At 45.0% G+C, this 15855-nt stretch overlaps 4 protein-coding genes across 8 annotated transcripts; 3 read left to right on the top strand and 1 right to left on the bottom strand.

The window, feature by feature from the left end:
* Nucleotides 1–26: 26 nt before the first annotated feature.
* hspa14 (heat shock protein 14) lies at nucleotides 27–5674 on the top strand. Of its 2 annotated transcripts, none has more exons than XM_062482614.1 (15): nucleotides 27–153; nucleotides 490–570; nucleotides 709–791; nucleotides 878–926; nucleotides 1072–1174; nucleotides 1303–1393; nucleotides 1506–1610; nucleotides 1724–1885; nucleotides 2019–2174; nucleotides 2264–2366; nucleotides 2449–2664; nucleotides 2748–2909; nucleotides 4507–4574; nucleotides 5180–5279; nucleotides 5599–5674. In XM_062482614.1, exons 1-14 carry the CDS (start codon nucleotides 97–99, stop codon nucleotides 5259–5261), a joined length of 1518 nt encoding a protein of 505 aa, XP_062338598.1. In that variant the 5' UTR covers nucleotides 27–96; the 3' UTR covers nucleotides 5262–5279; nucleotides 5599–5674. The 2 variants fall into 2 exon arrangements, with proteins under 2 accessions (XP_062338598.1, XP_062338599.1); XM_062482615.1 differs by lacking the exon at nucleotides 5599–5674 and adding an exon at nucleotides 5320–5339.
* A 102-nt stretch (nucleotides 5675–5776) lies between these two features.
* On the bottom strand, nucleotides 5777–9795 carry dclre1c (DNA cross-link repair 1C, PSO2 homolog (S. cerevisiae)). 2 transcript variants are annotated; one of them, XM_062482613.1, is made up of 15 exons: nucleotides 9660–9795; nucleotides 9496–9547; nucleotides 9309–9393; nucleotides 9164–9223; nucleotides 8996–9051; nucleotides 8809–8910; nucleotides 8653–8725; nucleotides 8419–8559; nucleotides 8187–8288; nucleotides 7933–8069; nucleotides 7701–7755; nucleotides 7525–7613; nucleotides 7279–7376; nucleotides 6481–7154; nucleotides 5777–6024 (listed from the first exon to the last, which is right to left on the bottom strand). In XM_062482613.1, exons 1-15 carry the CDS (start codon nucleotides 9766–9768, stop codon nucleotides 5956–5958), a joined length of 1902 nt encoding a protein of 633 aa, XP_062338597.1. In that variant the 5' UTR covers nucleotides 9769–9795; the 3' UTR covers nucleotides 5777–5955. The 2 variants fall into 2 exon arrangements, with proteins under 2 accessions (XP_062338597.1, XP_062338596.1); XM_062482612.1 differs by having other exon boundaries at nucleotides 5777–7154.
* Nucleotides 9796–9824: 29 nt separating this feature from the next.
* meig1 (meiosis/spermiogenesis associated 1) lies at nucleotides 9825–11496 on the top strand. Its single transcript, XM_062482620.1, has 4 exons — nucleotides 9825–9954; nucleotides 10098–10229; nucleotides 10827–11009; nucleotides 11107–11496. The coding sequence occupies exons 3-4, from the start codon at nucleotides 10857–10859 to the stop codon at nucleotides 11233–11235; spliced, it is 282 nt and encodes a 93-aa protein (XP_062338604.1). The 5' UTR covers nucleotides 9825–9954; nucleotides 10098–10229; nucleotides 10827–10856; the 3' UTR covers nucleotides 11236–11496.
* A 139-nt stretch (nucleotides 11497–11635) lies between these two features.
* On the top strand, nucleotides 11636–15374 carry tmem243b (transmembrane protein 243, mitochondrial b). 3 transcript variants are annotated; one of them, XM_062482618.1, is made up of 5 exons: nucleotides 11636–11770; nucleotides 13879–13959; nucleotides 14046–14096; nucleotides 14193–14297; nucleotides 14408–15374. In XM_062482618.1, exons 2-5 carry the CDS (start codon nucleotides 13882–13884, stop codon nucleotides 14531–14533), a joined length of 360 nt encoding a protein of 119 aa, XP_062338602.1. In that variant the 5' UTR covers nucleotides 11636–11770; nucleotides 13879–13881; the 3' UTR covers nucleotides 14534–15374. The 3 variants fall into 3 exon arrangements, with proteins under 3 accessions (XP_062338602.1, XP_062338603.1, XP_062338601.1); XM_062482619.1 differs by lacking the exon at nucleotides 11636–11770 and adding an exon at nucleotides 11879–12237; XM_062482617.1 differs by lacking the exon at nucleotides 11636–11770 and having other exon boundaries at nucleotides 13819–13959.
* Nucleotides 15375–15855: the final 481 nt, after the last annotated feature.

The following is a 15855-nucleotide window of genomic DNA, read 5'->3' as shown; positions in this document are numbered from 1 at the left end:
ACGTCTGTAATTGGCTGAATAAGGTGTCAATATTCTACGGTAATAGCTCTGATTGGTTGAACTGAGAGTAACTTCTTACGTTGGTTTTCAGCAAGCATGGCAGCGATAGGGGTACACTTTGGATACACATGTGCCTGCGTTGCTATTTTTAAGGTAATAACTGTTTTTTGTAACAAAGGTTTTGTTTATAATCTTAGTCTGTGAAAGATATACTTGAAAACTGTCGATTGCAGTGTCCTATTACATATAACACGTAACTAGGGTATCTTGCTCTCTAACAGCTATGCTACGCTATAGACGGTGAGCTAGCATAGCTAGCTATCTTGCTCATTTACATCATGCCGATAAACGCGTAAATTCCAGTTAGCTGATGCTAGCTATCAACAGACGGGCAGTCATCAGTTTATTTTCCACCTACAGTACCCTAAGAATACAAGGCGGTTTACCCCTAGGTCGGTTAATCCATTTGTCTTTTTGTGATCTCTTAAGGATGGACGGGCGGAAGTTGTTGCCAATGATGCCGGTGATCGAGTCACTCCAGCAGTGGTGGCATACAGGGACACTGAGCAGGTAACTGACTCCACCAACGTCTCTGGAAAACGTTGTCTATCAGGCCAGCTGACATGTCCTACCTAACACCTAACAAACGTTACTATTAAATTGAAAACACAACCAGCGCTCTTCAGTAAAGGACAATTTCCCTTCTAGATTGTAGGCATTGCTGCCAAGCAGGGACGCATCCGTAATGCTACCAACACCGTTGTCAAAGTCAAACAGGTGCTCGGAAGAAAGTGAGAACCTTCCTATGTTCTTGTCGGTTTATTTTTTTAAACCCCATCATACACTGCACATCTCATTTACTGCCATCCCCTTGCAGCTTTGGGGACCCAGAGACACAGGCCCACAAAGAAGAGAGTAAATGTCCAGTGAGTATCAGATGTTGTGCTCAACGGCATCTCCCTGTTCTTGTCTTTGCAGTTTTGTGAAATTTAACCTTTTAATGAGTGTGTGCATATACATAATTCCATGTGAACATGTGTGGGGTTTTTGCTTTATTTTTTGGCCTGGCAGTTGGTAAATCGTGGAGAGAAGCCCTTTTATGAGATCACAGGGGACCAGACCAAACATGTGTCTCCTGAAGACGTGGCCAAACTCATTTTCCACAAGATGAAAGGTAACAAAATGGTGGATTCATGCACAATTCTCTTCCTCTATCTTTCAACAGGCTTTCTGTTCACTATTTCAACAGGCTTTTTGGACCTCAGGGAGAATAATGGTTTCATGTGTTTGTTGTTTCCTTAGAGACTGCTCAGTCAGCCCTGGGCTCAGACGTCAATGAGGCCGTCATCACTGTTCCTTTTGAGTTTGCACAAGCTCAGAAAAGTGCTTTGAGGTAGGCAGAGCCATAGCTTCCAGCACCTCGGATTGGGTGATGCACTGCATAGTGAATTTCACAGCTAATAACTCATTAGGAACTGCACTAACTGTGTGTGTGTGTGACTCAGAGAGGCAGCTGAGGCAGCAGGGTTCCGTGTGTTGAGGCTGATCCACGAGCCAGCTGCTGCCCTGCTAGCTTATGACATCGGACAAGAATGCCCCTCTGGCAAAAGGTACCGTTTATTTACCTTAACCATTGTCGGAACATTCTGGACCTACGCACCAAAATATTCTGGAAATTGCCCAGACCTTGCGTCCTTGGACTTCATCATGTGTTCCCTCACAGCCACGTCTTGGTCTATAAACTGGGAGGGACCTCACTGAGCGTGACGGCGCTGCAGGTGAATGGCGGAATGTTCCGGGTTCTCGACACGCTCACCGACCACAGCATCGGGGGGGAGAGCTTCACACAAGCCCTGGCCCAGCACTTGGCCGCCGAGTTCAAACGGTAACCTGCATCTATGCACACCCCTCGGCATGATATTGCTCTCTGAGAACGATATACACACACTCACGCACCACCCAAACATCTGGACACAACCCTGATCTGTAACTCTCGACCTATGGGGCACGGAAAACAGGTCATTCAAACAGGACGTGAGCGGAAATGCGCGCGCGATGATGAAGCTGATGAACGGTGCCGACTTGGCCAAACACTCCCTGTCCACGCTGGGCTCGGCCAACTGCTTTGTCGACTCGCTTCACGATGGCATGGACTTCGACTGCAACGTCTCCAGGTGCCTACAAATAAACAGGCCTGTCCCACCCAGAACTCTTGTTTCTACACCTGTCCACCCTGAATTGTCAACATGTTTCCTTTTCACAGGGCTCGTTTTGAGCTTCTCTGCTCCTCTCTCTTCAACAAGGGCATTCAGCCAATTAAAACCCTGCTGGACCAAGTTGGACTCTCAACAAGCGACATCAACAAGGTCAGAGCATGCGTCTTGGGAGGGGAAATTTAACTTCAAGGTTTGCTTCATAAATCACCACATTTGTGTGTCTTTATTCCAGGTTGTTCTCTGTGGAGGCTCAGCCAGAATCCCCCGCCTGCAGCAAATGATCCGGGACGTGTTTCCCGAAGTGGAGCAGCTTAGCTCCGCCCCTCCCGACGAGGTCATTGCCGTGGGCGCGGCCATAGAGGCGGGCCTATTGGTTGGCAGAGATAGCCCCTCCCCCGAGGCCGAGTCTGTCACAGTGGATGCGTGTGCCGGGGACATACTAGTCAAGGTAACGCGTGAACACAAAACCACCGCAGTACCTGTGTCCTTCTGATCAGCGGTTGGATAAAGCTCTGCTTTATCACGTGACAGGAAGTGGATGAATCAGGAGCGGAAGTGTTCAACGTGCTCCTCCCCTCCGGCACGCCCCTCCCTGCACGACGCAATCACACCTTGACCGGGCAAGGACAGCTGTCATCCCTCTGCATAGAGCTGTATCAGAGAACTGCTGACCAGCCTGAGAGACTAGCAAAGGTACACACACACACACAGAACCTGGTGAAGGTTCAACCACACGCATGAGAGAATAGCAAAGTTGTTCCTCACCTCCAAAGGATAAACCTTGTTGCAGAACTCCTGCTACCCAGTTCATGGAAGGAGGATCACTCAAAACTCAAATCCAATATTGGATAGGCCTAATCAGAACCATGTAATTGGCTCTGGTCCTAATCGTGTGTTTAGCTCTAACCAGCAGCTCGTAGCTCGCTCGGCCTACAAAATGTATGTGGTCGCAGCTATGGCAAATTTGCACTTATTGTAAAAATGTTTAAAGGATGTTTGAAAGAAAAGTGTTTCTACGTGTTTTGACATGTTATATCCATTTAGGCTGCTTCTCAGAATACGCATCAGGGCTCGACAATAACGATGGCCCGATGGCCCGGGGCCAGTAAAAAGTAACGTCGGGACAGTTAAACTAGCAACTCACTGGCCCGATCGGGCCACTACAAATTATTGATTGAAAAATCAATAATTTGTCAATTATTCGCATTGTAAAAGTTAACATCCTTCATATGTTTTGCTAAATGCATAAATAACTTCAGCTTGTGGGGCGCACAGTTGGCAAATCAAGAGTTGAGTAGTGAGTGACGAGTGGTTGTCAAATTGTAATTCTCTAATCTCCATACATTTTTAACAACTGGCGCGAGACAATAAAGTGACGATGGCAGCAAAGTAGAGCTACGAGCTTAAACGGAAGCATTTTTATTTATGGAACGAAGATGCGCTGTGTCGTCTGTCGTATGTTCCCGTCTAAAGCAGACAAAAGTGGATCTTTTTACACAGGCACCGACAATTTTCGAAAACAATCCCTGACCAGCCATGCTAGCAGACAGCACCTGGTTTGCGTGACAGCTAAGCGGATGGTTGACAATCCATCTTCCAGGCCGTTGACCATGCTGGTCAGGAATTAAAATGTAGATGCCCATCGTGTTATTGCACGACTTATAACAACGGCATATCACGTAATTAAGACGGGCCAGCCGTTCACCTCGTTCCCCCAGGCTATTGAACTGCAGCAGAAGAATGGTGTCGACTTGGGTATTTAGTATCATACTGATGAAATGCTATGGAAGCTTTTATATATTAGCATTGAGAGACCAGAGGTTTCAGTTTCAGCCTGACAGAGTTGTGCAGAGATGGCTGTCAGCGGGGAAGAGAGCAAGTCATGTTTGAGGTTAAAAGTCAATTGTTTTGCTGACTATTACCTTTTTATTTTTTATCACTAGAAATGTGATTTCATTTGTTCTTTTTATATCCAGGATGTGTTTAATAAATGGTTAAACATGTTAAAAGAATAACACAACTTAGAAGTCTTTTGTTTTGTTGTAACAATGATAAATTACAACTTTTGGAGTGGGGGCCAGTAAAAATTGTCTTGGGGCCAATAAGTTTCAAACCCACTGGCCCGGTGGGGCCAGTGCCAAAAAATGTTAATGTTGAGCCCTGCGCATCTATTGTATAGTGCATGTCATGTGTAGACATGTGGTGTGTAGCCAGAATCCACTTTGTAGGAAGCCATAGGCTTGATGAAGTTGTCATGGTTCCAAACTCCTGGGTTTTTCTCGGCATACAGATCGTTCTGAGAGATCTGGAGCCCAAGGAGGATGGTCACGAGATCGCCACCGTGGTAACCATGAAAAGGTACAGCCCAAGTTTCTGTCCTAACACCTTTAACTCATTTGTCTCTGTAGCATGTACCGTATTTTCCGGACTATAAGGCGCACTTAAAAGCCTTTAATTTTCACCAAAAACAACAGTGCACCTTTATAATCCGGATCGCCTTATATATGGATTAATTCTGTTTGTGCTTACTGACCTCGAAGCGATTGTGGTACACGGCGCTCTGTCAAAATGTTTTAGTACGAATTTGGTAAAGTCGTACAAAGCCGCACCGCTTGCAGCATTACGGCGACCGTAGTCAGGAGCGTCGCGGAGTAATACATACTGTGCTTCACCATAATATTACATTGTGAATACGCTAACGTTTGATTTAGCGGTATCAGACTGTTATTGTGAATACGCTCATTAACGTTTGAACAATGTTGAGTTATTGTGAACACGTTTAATACAGTTTGACTGACGGACTTATCTGACTTTTGTTTCGCTTAATGCGCCTTATAGTCCGGTGCGATATGAAAAAAGATAAAAAATAGACCATTGACAGTGCGCCTTATAATCCAGTGCGCCCTGTAGTGCGGAAAATACGGTAAATGTTTGTGGGTCTGACCTCCCCCCCCCTCCCCCAGGGACGGTTCTCTTCACATCTCTTGTGTGGAGCCCAGCAGTGGAAAGACGGAAGCCGTCAGCATAGCAGCAGCCGCATCCTGAAGTCACCAGCCCACCCCATCGCCCCCACCCCCTGAACACACTCACCCCATCGCCCCCACCCCCTGAACACACTCACCCCATCGCCCCCACCCCCTGAACACACTCACCCCATCGCCCCCACCCCCTGAACACACTCACCCCATCGCCCCCACCCCCTGAACACACTCACCCCATCGCCCCCACCCCCTGAACACACTCACCCCATCGCCCCCACCCCCTGAACACACTCACCCCATCGCCCCCACCCCCTGAACACACTCACCCCATCGCCCCCACCCCCTGAACACACTCACCCCATCGCCCCCACCCCCTGAACACACTCACCCCATCGCCCCCACCCCCTGAACACACTCACTAACACGCATAAGTAACAAGCTTTTTATGATCAGTTAATAAACATTCAAAAAATCCAAGGTGTTTGTCCTTATTTATACTTTTTCTTTTTTATATGAGTGAAACTAAATATTTCCCTCAGTTCTGTGTGCGCATTACAACAACTTCATAGGCATGATAAATACAGGAAAAATAAAGATTTATTTCTTGGAATAGATTTTTTACAAAGTTGCAGTTTTATAACAAGACCGACTTAACGTTTCATAAGGAGGTTGAGGTTATGGGTGTAGTAAAGAGGTACTGAGGTTAAACAGCTTATTCAGAGGAAGAGTGCAGGTGCTGTGAAGTGCACCGCCTTAAGCTACGCCTGACTGGTGGTGCTGTGCGCAGGGTAAAATAGTGCAGAGGAACTGGAAAGATTGGGACTTGTGTGGTTAGAAGGTTAGGATACACCTGCATCTGGTAATCTGTAGTTTAGACTGTTCCAGACAACTCATTCCATAGGATTAGGTCCCCAACGTCATGGTATACATACATACACCTGTGTCACATGTTACCAAGGTCAACTGAAAGCACAGATGTTTGCCGTTTCATTTAGGTTCAACAGAAACCCCATATCTGATGGGCATACTTGTTAACTGCCCTGGTTTGTCTTATTCCCCACACGTGTAGGCAGCAGTGCTTATGCCATTGCATTTTGTGAGTTAACCAAGGGTCATTGAAAGACCTCACTTCCTTTTCTGATGACCACTTCCTCCCCTGCAGCCAATTTCTTGTACAGGTCCTTTAGTTGTTCAGGGCACGGCGTCTGTGACTCGGGCGTGCAGGGAATGTCAAAGTCTGATGACGCCTGAGACTCTGTCAGATCCCTGGGCTCTGATTGGAGGTTGTCGCTGTCACTCTCTTGTCTCCTTGACACGCCATCTGTGTCTCCCCTACACCTCCTGTTTTCAAGGAGTATGGTGTCAGCTTGGCTTTGATGTTCACCTATAGAGGTCTGACTGGATGGGTTTGTAGACTGGGAAGATTCATCGCCGTCATTGTCTTCACCAAACAACTCTGGGGTCTGTGAGCCTGTGAGGCCTGAGTGGGAGGGGCTTATAGGGCAGCAGGAATGGGATTGGCTGGTAAGGCTGTTCTGACTGTCAGTCAGTGGCTCTGCAGTGAAGAACTCATCCCAGCGTGGGGGGGAAGGGCTAGATTCATATACCAGCTCCTTTATGTTTTCTTCTCCAGCCTCCAATATTTTTTCTCCTTCCTCCTTGGTCTCCTCTTCCTCCTTCTCTTCCTTAATCAGCGTTCCTTCTTTGTCTTTCTCCTTCTGAGTCTCTTTGTCATACTCCTCATCCTCGTCTTCATCGTTGGACTCGGTACAGTCTATGTAGTTTCTGGTTGTGGAGTGAGGCACTGTGATGGAGAGAGGCATGTGTTCCTCCAGGGCACCAGGGGGCACTGTGCTGGGGGGGCTCTGGGGTTTGTCTGCCCGCGTTGTTGCCACACTTTTCTTCCTGACTGGCACGAGGTCGGTCCCATCAAACAGCCAATCGTTATCGTCCACATCTGAAGGACGGGCGGTGGGGGGGTGGTAGGGTAGGGGATGTGGGGGACAGAGAACCAATGACATGGCAGAATGATGAACTGAACCGCTTTGCAGGACTGGCAGGGTCAGTGCGGTCTTTGTTACCTTGGGACGGTCGGACAGCTCTCGTGCGTTTCAGGGTCCCCAGAGGTCTGTAGGTGAGCTCCGCGACGATGGTCTGGTCTCTGCACATGGGCTTCAACCTGGAGAGGAAAGAGACCATCACACCAGTCAAATACTACCACCATCTCTCAACTAGCCTTAAATCCTACCCATCACAAACCCATAGCTGAATAACCCTATAACCGGCTCTAATACGCTAAGCTGTGTGAGAAGGCGTGGCCGACTCACATCTCCGTGACCTCAGCATGGGTTCGACCAATGGGGACGACGCTGGCGTATATGTTGACCGGGTTCAGATACGCCAGGAAGTCATTGATCTGGTACAAAACAAGAGATGAGCAAGATGATCGCACCCAAACCAGTTCCTGGTTGGACAGCCCTTACTGGTTATAACGTTTCCTCACCTCAGAGTAGGATGAATGGAAAGAGAAGCAGGCCCTGTAGGAACTGTCCCCTGTCCTGGAAACAAGGTAGATAACCATGAAATAATGACTGTGGATACATTATATGTACTTACGTATGGCATATGGTAACTTTAACTACTTTGTAAATGCTCCTTTTCTCATTTGAACAATTATTTTTCAGCAAAAGATTTGCATCTATTTTAAACGTGTGTGTGTGCGCGCGCGTGTCCACCTGACTATGACGTTGGTTTTCCGGCTCCGTTCCCCAAACCACATGGTTGAAGGTTTGATGCTGATGATACGCAGCGGGGTGCCGTCAGGGGCAACAGAGCCGCATGGCAGTCGATTACCACGTATGAAATCCTCATCCTACACACACACACACACACACACACACACACTTTAAAACAAATGCACATTTTTTTGCTGAAAAAGAATTGTTCGATGAGAAAAGGAGCATGTACTGTACAAGGTCCTAAAAGTTACCGTTGGATGTCTGCAGGCATGTATCTGTGTGGCTCGCTCGGTCGTTACATAGGTAAGGATCTCAGGCATCTTCTTGAACATAGCAAGACTGTTCACATGAATCTGGGGAAAGAGAATAGTCTTTGAATAAACAACCCGCTAGCCCTCATGGTCTCTACCCCAACACATGTATCCATTTCCGAGCTCGCATCCATGTCGCTCTTAAAGGGGTGGTTTTTGAGGGAGAGCTCACCTGAGTGTTGAACTCCTCTCCCAGGTTGGTGAACAGGTACTCGTATCCGTACGCCGCTTTACAGTTCAGCCACACCCTGTGGTACGCACTCCGGCCAATCCAGTCGCTCACCAGCTTCCGGATACCGTTCAGACAGGTCTCCTACACCACACATACACACACTTTTATATTCCATTTGTGATTTCAGTAATATTAAGATCATGCATTCAATGGCACACATGCAAGTATACGTACCCTGCTGGGGATCTTGTAGAAGCGTGGATCATAGAATGTGGAATCTAGATAGACACTTTGAATGTCTTTGACTCTGAATAATGACAACAACATATATATATTAAATAAGTGTTGTTGTGCGTGTGCTTGTTTGTAGGAGAGACAGAGACAGAGTACCTGTTTCCTGAGTGGAGGAGTTCTATGCGAGAGACATCTCCCTCCGCCAGTCTGAAGTCTCCCGTGTACAGCACAGTGCCTTGAGCGCCCTCGATAAGAAACCTATCCAGAGAGTCCAGAGAGTTTCTGTTCAGTCGCTTCCTGATGACCAAACACACACAGAACTGTCTCCAAGTGAGGTACTCACATGACCGAACCTGGACAGTGACCAGCAGGGAGGAGAGTCACCACAATGTCTTCTCTCTGCCCAATACAGACACAGTCACACTATATTTGAGAGACTGGGTTTTTGACAAACTGTGTAACCTAGGCTACTTTAATGTTCTGTCGAAGTTAACCGTCAAACTTGACTCACCTCTCCAGAAGCTTCATCAATTAGGGCCACTTGAGTTGGACTATCCAGTTCTAATGCAATCTAGGACAAGCATTATTAAATACTATAAGCTATTGATCAACAAGTATAGTTGATGATGGTACTGTTATCATGAATGTGAGCTTACAATGCGATCGTCCCAAAAGTCATACTTGGGATTGTTCAACAAAAGCTCCCTGGTCACAAAGGAACAGTACAGTTTGGCCGTCCGACTGGGGTGAGATGCGAGAGACAGCAATTAAATTATGTTATACTTAGGGTAGCGTACAAGGTGAGTTCTCAAATTAAAGAAAGCACAAAACTTAGAATCTTACCTAAATTTCAACTTCCTTTTCAATAGGGGCCCCTTCAGCCCTTTCATGTGATCTACAGTGAACAATTCAAATTAGTTTGAGTTAAATGTTTCACATTATAATGTTATGTAGTTTATTGATGGCCGTAGCTCAACACTGGAGTTAACTCATCTATTCGACTTTACCTTTATGGCAGTGAGATAGAAAATAAGCCCGGGCATGTAAATTCTCCTTATCAAAACGGTCCAGCGATATGGTGGGATACTCCTTCATGCGACCCGGGAAAGAACTCATTTTGAACTAACTTTATGGTTTAATACCTCTAAATAAGGAAAGTACTTAGTCTGTGGATACGTTCTCCATCCAGGACACAGCTGGATGGTTTGGCATCGTACACTGAAATACAACACGAACAGCCGCTCTTTCTTCTTCCTTAATCCCCAGTAACATGACTCACTATCGCCATCACAGACTAGGAGGGTAACCGTGCCTATTCTTTTCTTTTTTATCATGGTCCATTCTTATTTATTTGCTCTTTTTAAGTGTAAACCTGATAAATAGGCTTTCCATCCCATCTTATGTTTGATAATTTTAATAAATATATTTTTTTGTGTTGGGTGCAGTGAGCAGTGAGACATTGAGCACCTTTGGGGTAAAATAAAAATGTCCCTGGGTTGCCAGGCAACACTAGAGAAGCGACCGACCTCTTCAACAACAACACTTGTTAGCTTGGAGAAGCAGTGTCCGATACAGCTGTAAGTTACATTAGGGAGTATTTAGCATCAAGAGTAGACTTATTATATGTAGCAAATTGTTTGGCATTTGTAGTGCTTTGTGCAAATGTTCATAAATTTAATAATCAGCTCCCCGGCTATCAAAATAAGTTGAGAAGTTTTCCACAGCCAGCCAGCCAGCCTGAACTGATGAGCTAGCCTAGCCTAGCCTAGCCACTGTACTGTAGCCGTCTAATTTACACTGCTGTAGGACTGTCTGATTGAGCTGCCAAGCAGCTTTGCAAAAGTGCAGTATATTGCTTACACATAGCTAGCTACCAAAATCCAAATTACCCAGCGGGATAAGGTAAATACCAGATCAATCACACAACAGTCCAGAATACCTTTAGATGTTAATAGGAGGTGTTTCCAGGGTTGCTGCTCAGCAATACATTTTGAGTAGAGTTGGTTTATTGATGGGTATCAAGGGAAATTGAACTGTTTGTGGTAGTTGTTACAGCACAATACAAAATACTGAAATAAATATTAAATGGAAAGATACATCCCTAAAAACTGAGAGAAATTGTACATGTTTACATTGTTGCAGTAAACAAAAACCTTACTATTTCCCCTTATTAGGTCATCTGTGGACACCTTTTATGCAGCATAATGTCTTTTACCGCATATCTAGATGGCAATTCTACACCAAAGTCCATTAGCAGGGCCAAACAATGGACAGACGAGGTGGAAAACTTGTACAGATTCCAGCAAGCTGGATACAGAGATGAACTGGAATACAAACAAGTAAAGCAAGTTGATCTGGTAAACAACTTCATCATCAGCAGATAAAAAGGATCAGTGGCAGTTGAATGCATTACAATAGGAGTATGTTCATTCTGTTTTTGTCTCTGTGACTTAGATTGACAGGTGGCCTGAGACTGGCTTTGTGAAAAAGCTACAGCGCCGGGACAACACATTTTATTATTACAACAGAAAAAGGGAATGTGAAGACAGAGAAGTCCATAAAGTGAAGGTCTATGCATATTAGGTCACAAGTGTCCAATAATCTTTTCTCTTTTTTTTTCAAATTCAAAATTCAAATTGTGAATAAGACTGTGGCCAGTTGCCCAAGTAGTTGCAACTGTATAGCTCAGTTCACTGAATAAATTATGTTGAGCTGAAGATGTCTAAGTGTGTGAAGTATACAAGTAATCACGTGTGTTTATACAGTCGTGATTTTCAGAAAAGTCTGCTACCATGTGATCTTTACAGATATTTACAGATCACATATACAATGTTTTGCTGTGAATCAAAATAAAGTAGCCTACTGAAATGTGGAGATTATAAACTGGAACGCTCCCATCATGTGATGGCAGCATGAGGGGTGGGATTACAGAAAGTGTGACCCCGCAGGCTCTCAAATTGAGCCTTTCAGAGCAGATGATTGGATGCCATTCATGTTTGTTCTATCATACAATATGTTATGTATATAATCATTTGCAATAAGTGCTTTTGGATTGCTGTCCCCTTTCATGAGACGTGTAATGGTTTCAGATGCGCAATAGAATGGATTTAAGCAGCAGGTAAACCAAAACAAAACAGCTTTCATTTCACTTTTGGACATTATTGAGGTTATAGTGACAGAATCTGTTTTATGGACAGCTAGACATGGATTCATAAACATACTAAGGTTACTAAAGCGAACGCTTTAGCTAAAGCTCTCTGTAAACGTTGCTGTGTGACAACTGTAAACTTTTTATGACAAACGGGACAAAAATAGCATCGTTTTACTTGGGGTGATTTTCTCATCTAGCAGTATTCTTTATGTCGGCTAAATAATAATCACACAGCGGAGCCTGTTCATTACCTTTAAATGCTAGCTAGCCTAGCTACCTGATTACCTGCACATTAGTCCAACCACAACGACGAACCAGAAGCTGCAACATCCTGAATGCTACATTGTACTATATTGGAATGTTCCAAAACGTGTAAAAGAACACCATAATTCATGCATCAATCTGATACGGCTTTGCTCGTTATGTTCTGACAGGTGAGTCAGTTCAAACAACACATTTCCTTGAAGTTTACTAGTACCCAGTAAAAAAGTTGTTGTTTAGGACTTCGGTGTACGACTGTAGCTCTAACTGTCCAGTTATAGACACTTGCTAGAACGTGCTAGTTGTCCTAGTAGCTGTCAATATCCTAGCTAGCTCTAGCCTTATTAGGCTACTAAAGAAGATAGGAAGCGACTATTTTAGTCATATATGTATGTACATAGTTCAATTAAATGATGTTATCCAGTGTTATATTACTTGAAAACTCGTTTGTTTACTTTGGTTAGCTAGCCTAGCTACGTGTTAGCTTGCAAGCTGATAACGCTTTAGCCATTAGAGCTAATAGCACACAGAACGAAGTGCAGTGTGGGACAGTGTTGGTTGGGCTAACTCTACCAATCACATTGTCACTGTCACTAGCCAAGAGACCGCAACAAAGTGGCTATAATATCCAATCTAAGTATCTTCCCAACGAGCAACGATGTGTTGTCTCCTTGACAAGTATGGGTTGCCTTTATGAGGTAGCTGTGTTACTAGTTGATTGAAATGGCACTACCAAGATAGGTAGCCTAGCTATAGCTTATCATTTATGACAATATAGCTAGCACCAGCTAACAAATACTCACCAGGTTCTACTAGCCAACTTTCTCTTATTTTCTGACAGCTTCATCACATCAGCACGTAGTTAGCTAGCAAACTAATAAAAAAAGGTTACTATTGGTGTAGGTTGTGTAGCAGAATATCAAGTTAGCTCTAGTGGTATAGCTTGCGAGTTGACATCTTTTTGTGATTAGTACTGTCTATACACTCGACAGTAGTACTGTGTTGAGACAGCACCTATAAACACAATTGATCGTCAAGTATCAGGTATTTGATGGTGTGCCCTATTAACTGTCTTAAGTAGCATAAGCCTACTGAATCACAAGGCCACAATGGAATGTTGCTTTAGGTCAGTAAGTACTATAATAGAGCCCTTGTTTCGTTTGTGAGGTTTTGCTGAGAAAGCTGGATCAAGCTGTGTGCTTATGACCTAAATTGCAGCTGTCACAAGAGGAAACAAGCAACAGGGCCATGGACAAGAATATCTCTGTTCCCTTTGCTTCATTTCCTTATTGCTGATGATTCGAGTTCAGTGGCAGACAAGTTTATTTTCAATGATAACAGATATTTCTCCTTTCCAGGGAGGATATATGAAACTTTTGACTAAAGTAGAGATGTTAGATGGGGGCTGCCCAACTACCATGACCTCTGCTCCTCTGAAGTATCCCAATTCACTCTTCCCCGCCCCGCCCTACCCTTCACCTCCCACCCCCCCACCACCTCTCACCTCCTCCATGACGGTCATGGACCCCAAAGCCAGAGGCAGGTTTAGGATATGTATCTATACATTGTATTGTTAGGCTGCTTACACAAATATAGCATGAATATTATCAGCGTGGAGGGACTTTTAGGATATGAGAACAATGTTTTGAAATGTTTCTCTCATATTTTGCAGGTCAGGACCGTGGTTTGGGGTTGGTTGACAATGTCTCTTCTCGTGTAAAAGACCCTACCCTCTGTGGAGGTGTTGGCTATCATGCAGTTCCTCTCTATGTCCATGAGGTGGCACTGCTAAAAACTGCACTTTCCCCCACAAGGCCATGGATGACTTCACCACACGCACATATGGCACCAGCGGCCTGGACAACCGACCTCTGTTTGGAGAAACGTCAGCCCGGGTAAGCCTAGACCGCGTGTTTGTCTATGAGACAGACATGGGCGACATCATGTGGGCTCTAAGATCATTTCCTCATTCTCATTACAGGATAGAATCATCAACCTAGTGGTGGGAGTGCTCACGTCGCTGGTCGTTTTAGTAAGTATTCCAAACGCCGTAAATGTCAAGACTCAAGGTCGTGTTGCGGCGGCATGCCTCCAGTGCTAATGACACTTTTACCCGACTGTTGCCCAGGTGACGGTGATCAGTTCGTTTGTGTTCCCCTCGCTGCCTCCACGGGGCCTCAATGTTTTCTTTGCCGTGTGTATCCTGCTGGCCTGCGGCTCCGCCATGGTGCTGGTGAGTTACCCCCCCATACACACACACTTACACACACAAATATTCACCAAACATTTCATTTGAGTCTTCAAACTCACAAACCATAAAAAAATCCTCTATCCCTCACCCAGATATTCTGGTACCGACAAGGGGACCTGGAGCCCAAGTTCCGGAACCTGATCTACTACATGCTGGCGTCCATCGTGCTGCTGTGTCTCTGTGCCAACCTCTACTTCCACGACGTAGGGATGACGTAAGGAGCCGTGTGTTGGAGATGATGCCTTAGCCACTTGACGCACCCACAAGACCAAAAGAGAGAGACTCGACACTGACACTTGACTGAGTGGACTTGGCTGTACCAAGCCGTCTTACCATACCAAAATGGAGTTTGCGGGCACGGTCGTCCCACACTTGCGCGCACACACACACACACGGAAGTATGTAGTGCGGTACAGGCTTACCAAGCAGTCGTGTGAACACGAGGAACACTGAGCTGACTCACCCCTGGTCTGGGGGGAGGAATAGGTGGAAGGGCAAGGAGAAGATGAAGGATGGACCTGCAGCTTCCTCCCTTCTCACCTCCCACACTGTAGCCACTCACATTCAGTCACACACACAGCTGCAGAAACAAAGAAGCAACCGGAATCTGTGGTAACTATATGCAGCATTACTTCGCTGATCACTGTCTCTTTCTGTCAACGAAGCCAACATCAAGGTTGGGTTAAATTCCATTTCCAGATTTTGTCAATTCCGAGGAAATTATTTTCAGGTGACTAAATCCAAATCATGAATATAAAAAAATGTCAATGCCAATTATTGCACTAAGGTTGAACCTAACCTTGTATTATGTGAATATAGTAAGTCTACACGGTCATGCACACGCACATAGGCCAACTACAGCACTTCAGATGAAGTACCAGTCATTTATGCCAAGCTGACAGCAGAGTTGAGCCAGTTAGAGCAATAAAGGAGATGTTTTTTATGCAATGGGTGACTCGTGACCTGTGGTGTCTGCACATGGTAATGACCTTAGGATTGTTGAAGCCATTTGTTGCTTTTTTATGTAATATGTTATGTAATAAACAATCATGTACCCTGGCTGGACTCTGGCTCCTTAAGTCCTGTAATCATCAAGAATGTGGAGTATGGTGAGGGTAAATTGTAAATGGATATTATGTGGCAAAGATTCATTTGCACAAAAAAAGTGTAATTATATAAACAAGACAGGTTTATGTATCTACCTCTGTGTTCTAATCCTGTTCATGTCTATACAATACCCAATATACAATAATATTTCCAATTTCTAACCCTCAAGTATCTGGACATGGTGTTTTCCATACCTTCATATATGAAAAGTTTCCCTCCTGGAGGTCTACCCAAAATACCCCAGCAACCTCTTTCTCAAATATTTATTTGTTGTGAGTATCTGATACGAATCCTAGCTAAAGTATCTTCTCATTACTAATTAGGGAAGTTATTAGGCTGTTACTTCTTTCACACTCAGGGCCGGCCCCGGCCCTTTTTGCGCCTCGAGTGGCGCCCTAGGCGACCGCCTATACCGTCTGTAAGAAAGACCGCC

Source organism: Osmerus eperlanus, chromosome 17 (genome assembly GCF_963692335.1).
Source record: "Osmerus eperlanus chromosome 17, fOsmEpe2.1, whole genome shotgun sequence".
Lineage (NCBI taxonomy): Eukaryota > Metazoa > Chordata > Actinopteri > Osmeriformes > Osmeridae > Osmerus > Osmerus eperlanus.
This window is presented reverse-complemented; position numbering and strand designations above follow the sequence as displayed.

What these genes read in the sequence shown, in the direction of transcription:
- hspa14 (XM_062482614.1), top strand. Translation starts at nt 97, where the DNA reads ATGGCAGCGATAGGGGTACACTTTGGATACACATGTGCCTGCGTTGCT. An exon ending in GCTCAGAAAAGTGCTTTGAG is followed by an intron (nt 1,394 to 1,505) that starts GTAGGCAGAGCC and finishes TGTGTGACTCAG; the next exon opens with AGAGGCAGCTGAGGCAGCAG. An exon ending in GAATGCCCCTCTGGCAAAAG is followed by an intron (nt 1,611 to 1,723) that starts GTACCGTTTATT and finishes GTTCCCTCACAG; the next exon opens with CCACGTCTTGGTCTATAAAC.
- dclre1c (XM_062482612.1), bottom strand. Translation starts at nt 9,768, where the DNA reads ATGAGTTCTTTCCCGGGTCGCATGAAGGAGTATCCCACCATATCGCTG. An exon ending in TCTATCTCACTGCCATAAAG is followed by an intron (nt 9,548 to 9,659) that starts GTAAAGTCGAAT and finishes TGTTCACTGTAG; the next exon opens with ATCACATGAAAGGGCTGAAG. An exon ending in CACTGTCCAGGTTCGGTCAT is followed by an intron (nt 8,911 to 8,995) that starts GTGAGTACCTCA and finishes CTCTCTGGATAG; the next exon opens with GTTTCTTATCGAGGGCGCTC.
- meig1 (XM_062482620.1), top strand. Translation starts at nt 10,857, where the DNA reads ATGTCTTTTACCGCATATCTAGATGGCAATTCTACACCAAAGTCCATT. An exon ending in AAGTAAAGCAAGTTGATCTG is followed by an intron (nt 11,010 to 11,106) that starts GTAAACAACTTC and finishes TCTGTGACTTAG; the next exon opens with ATTGACAGGTGGCCTGAGAC.
- tmem243b (XM_062482618.1), top strand. Translation starts at nt 13,882, where the DNA reads ATGGATGACTTCACCACACGCACATATGGCACCAGCGGCCTGGACAAC. An exon ending in TTGGAGAAACGTCAGCCCGG is followed by an intron (nt 13,960 to 14,045) that starts GTAAGCCTAGAC and finishes TTCTCATTACAG; the next exon opens with GATAGAATCATCAACCTAGT. An exon ending in GCGGCTCCGCCATGGTGCTG is followed by an intron (nt 14,298 to 14,407) that starts GTGAGTTACCCC and finishes TCCCTCACCCAG; the next exon opens with ATATTCTGGTACCGACAAGG.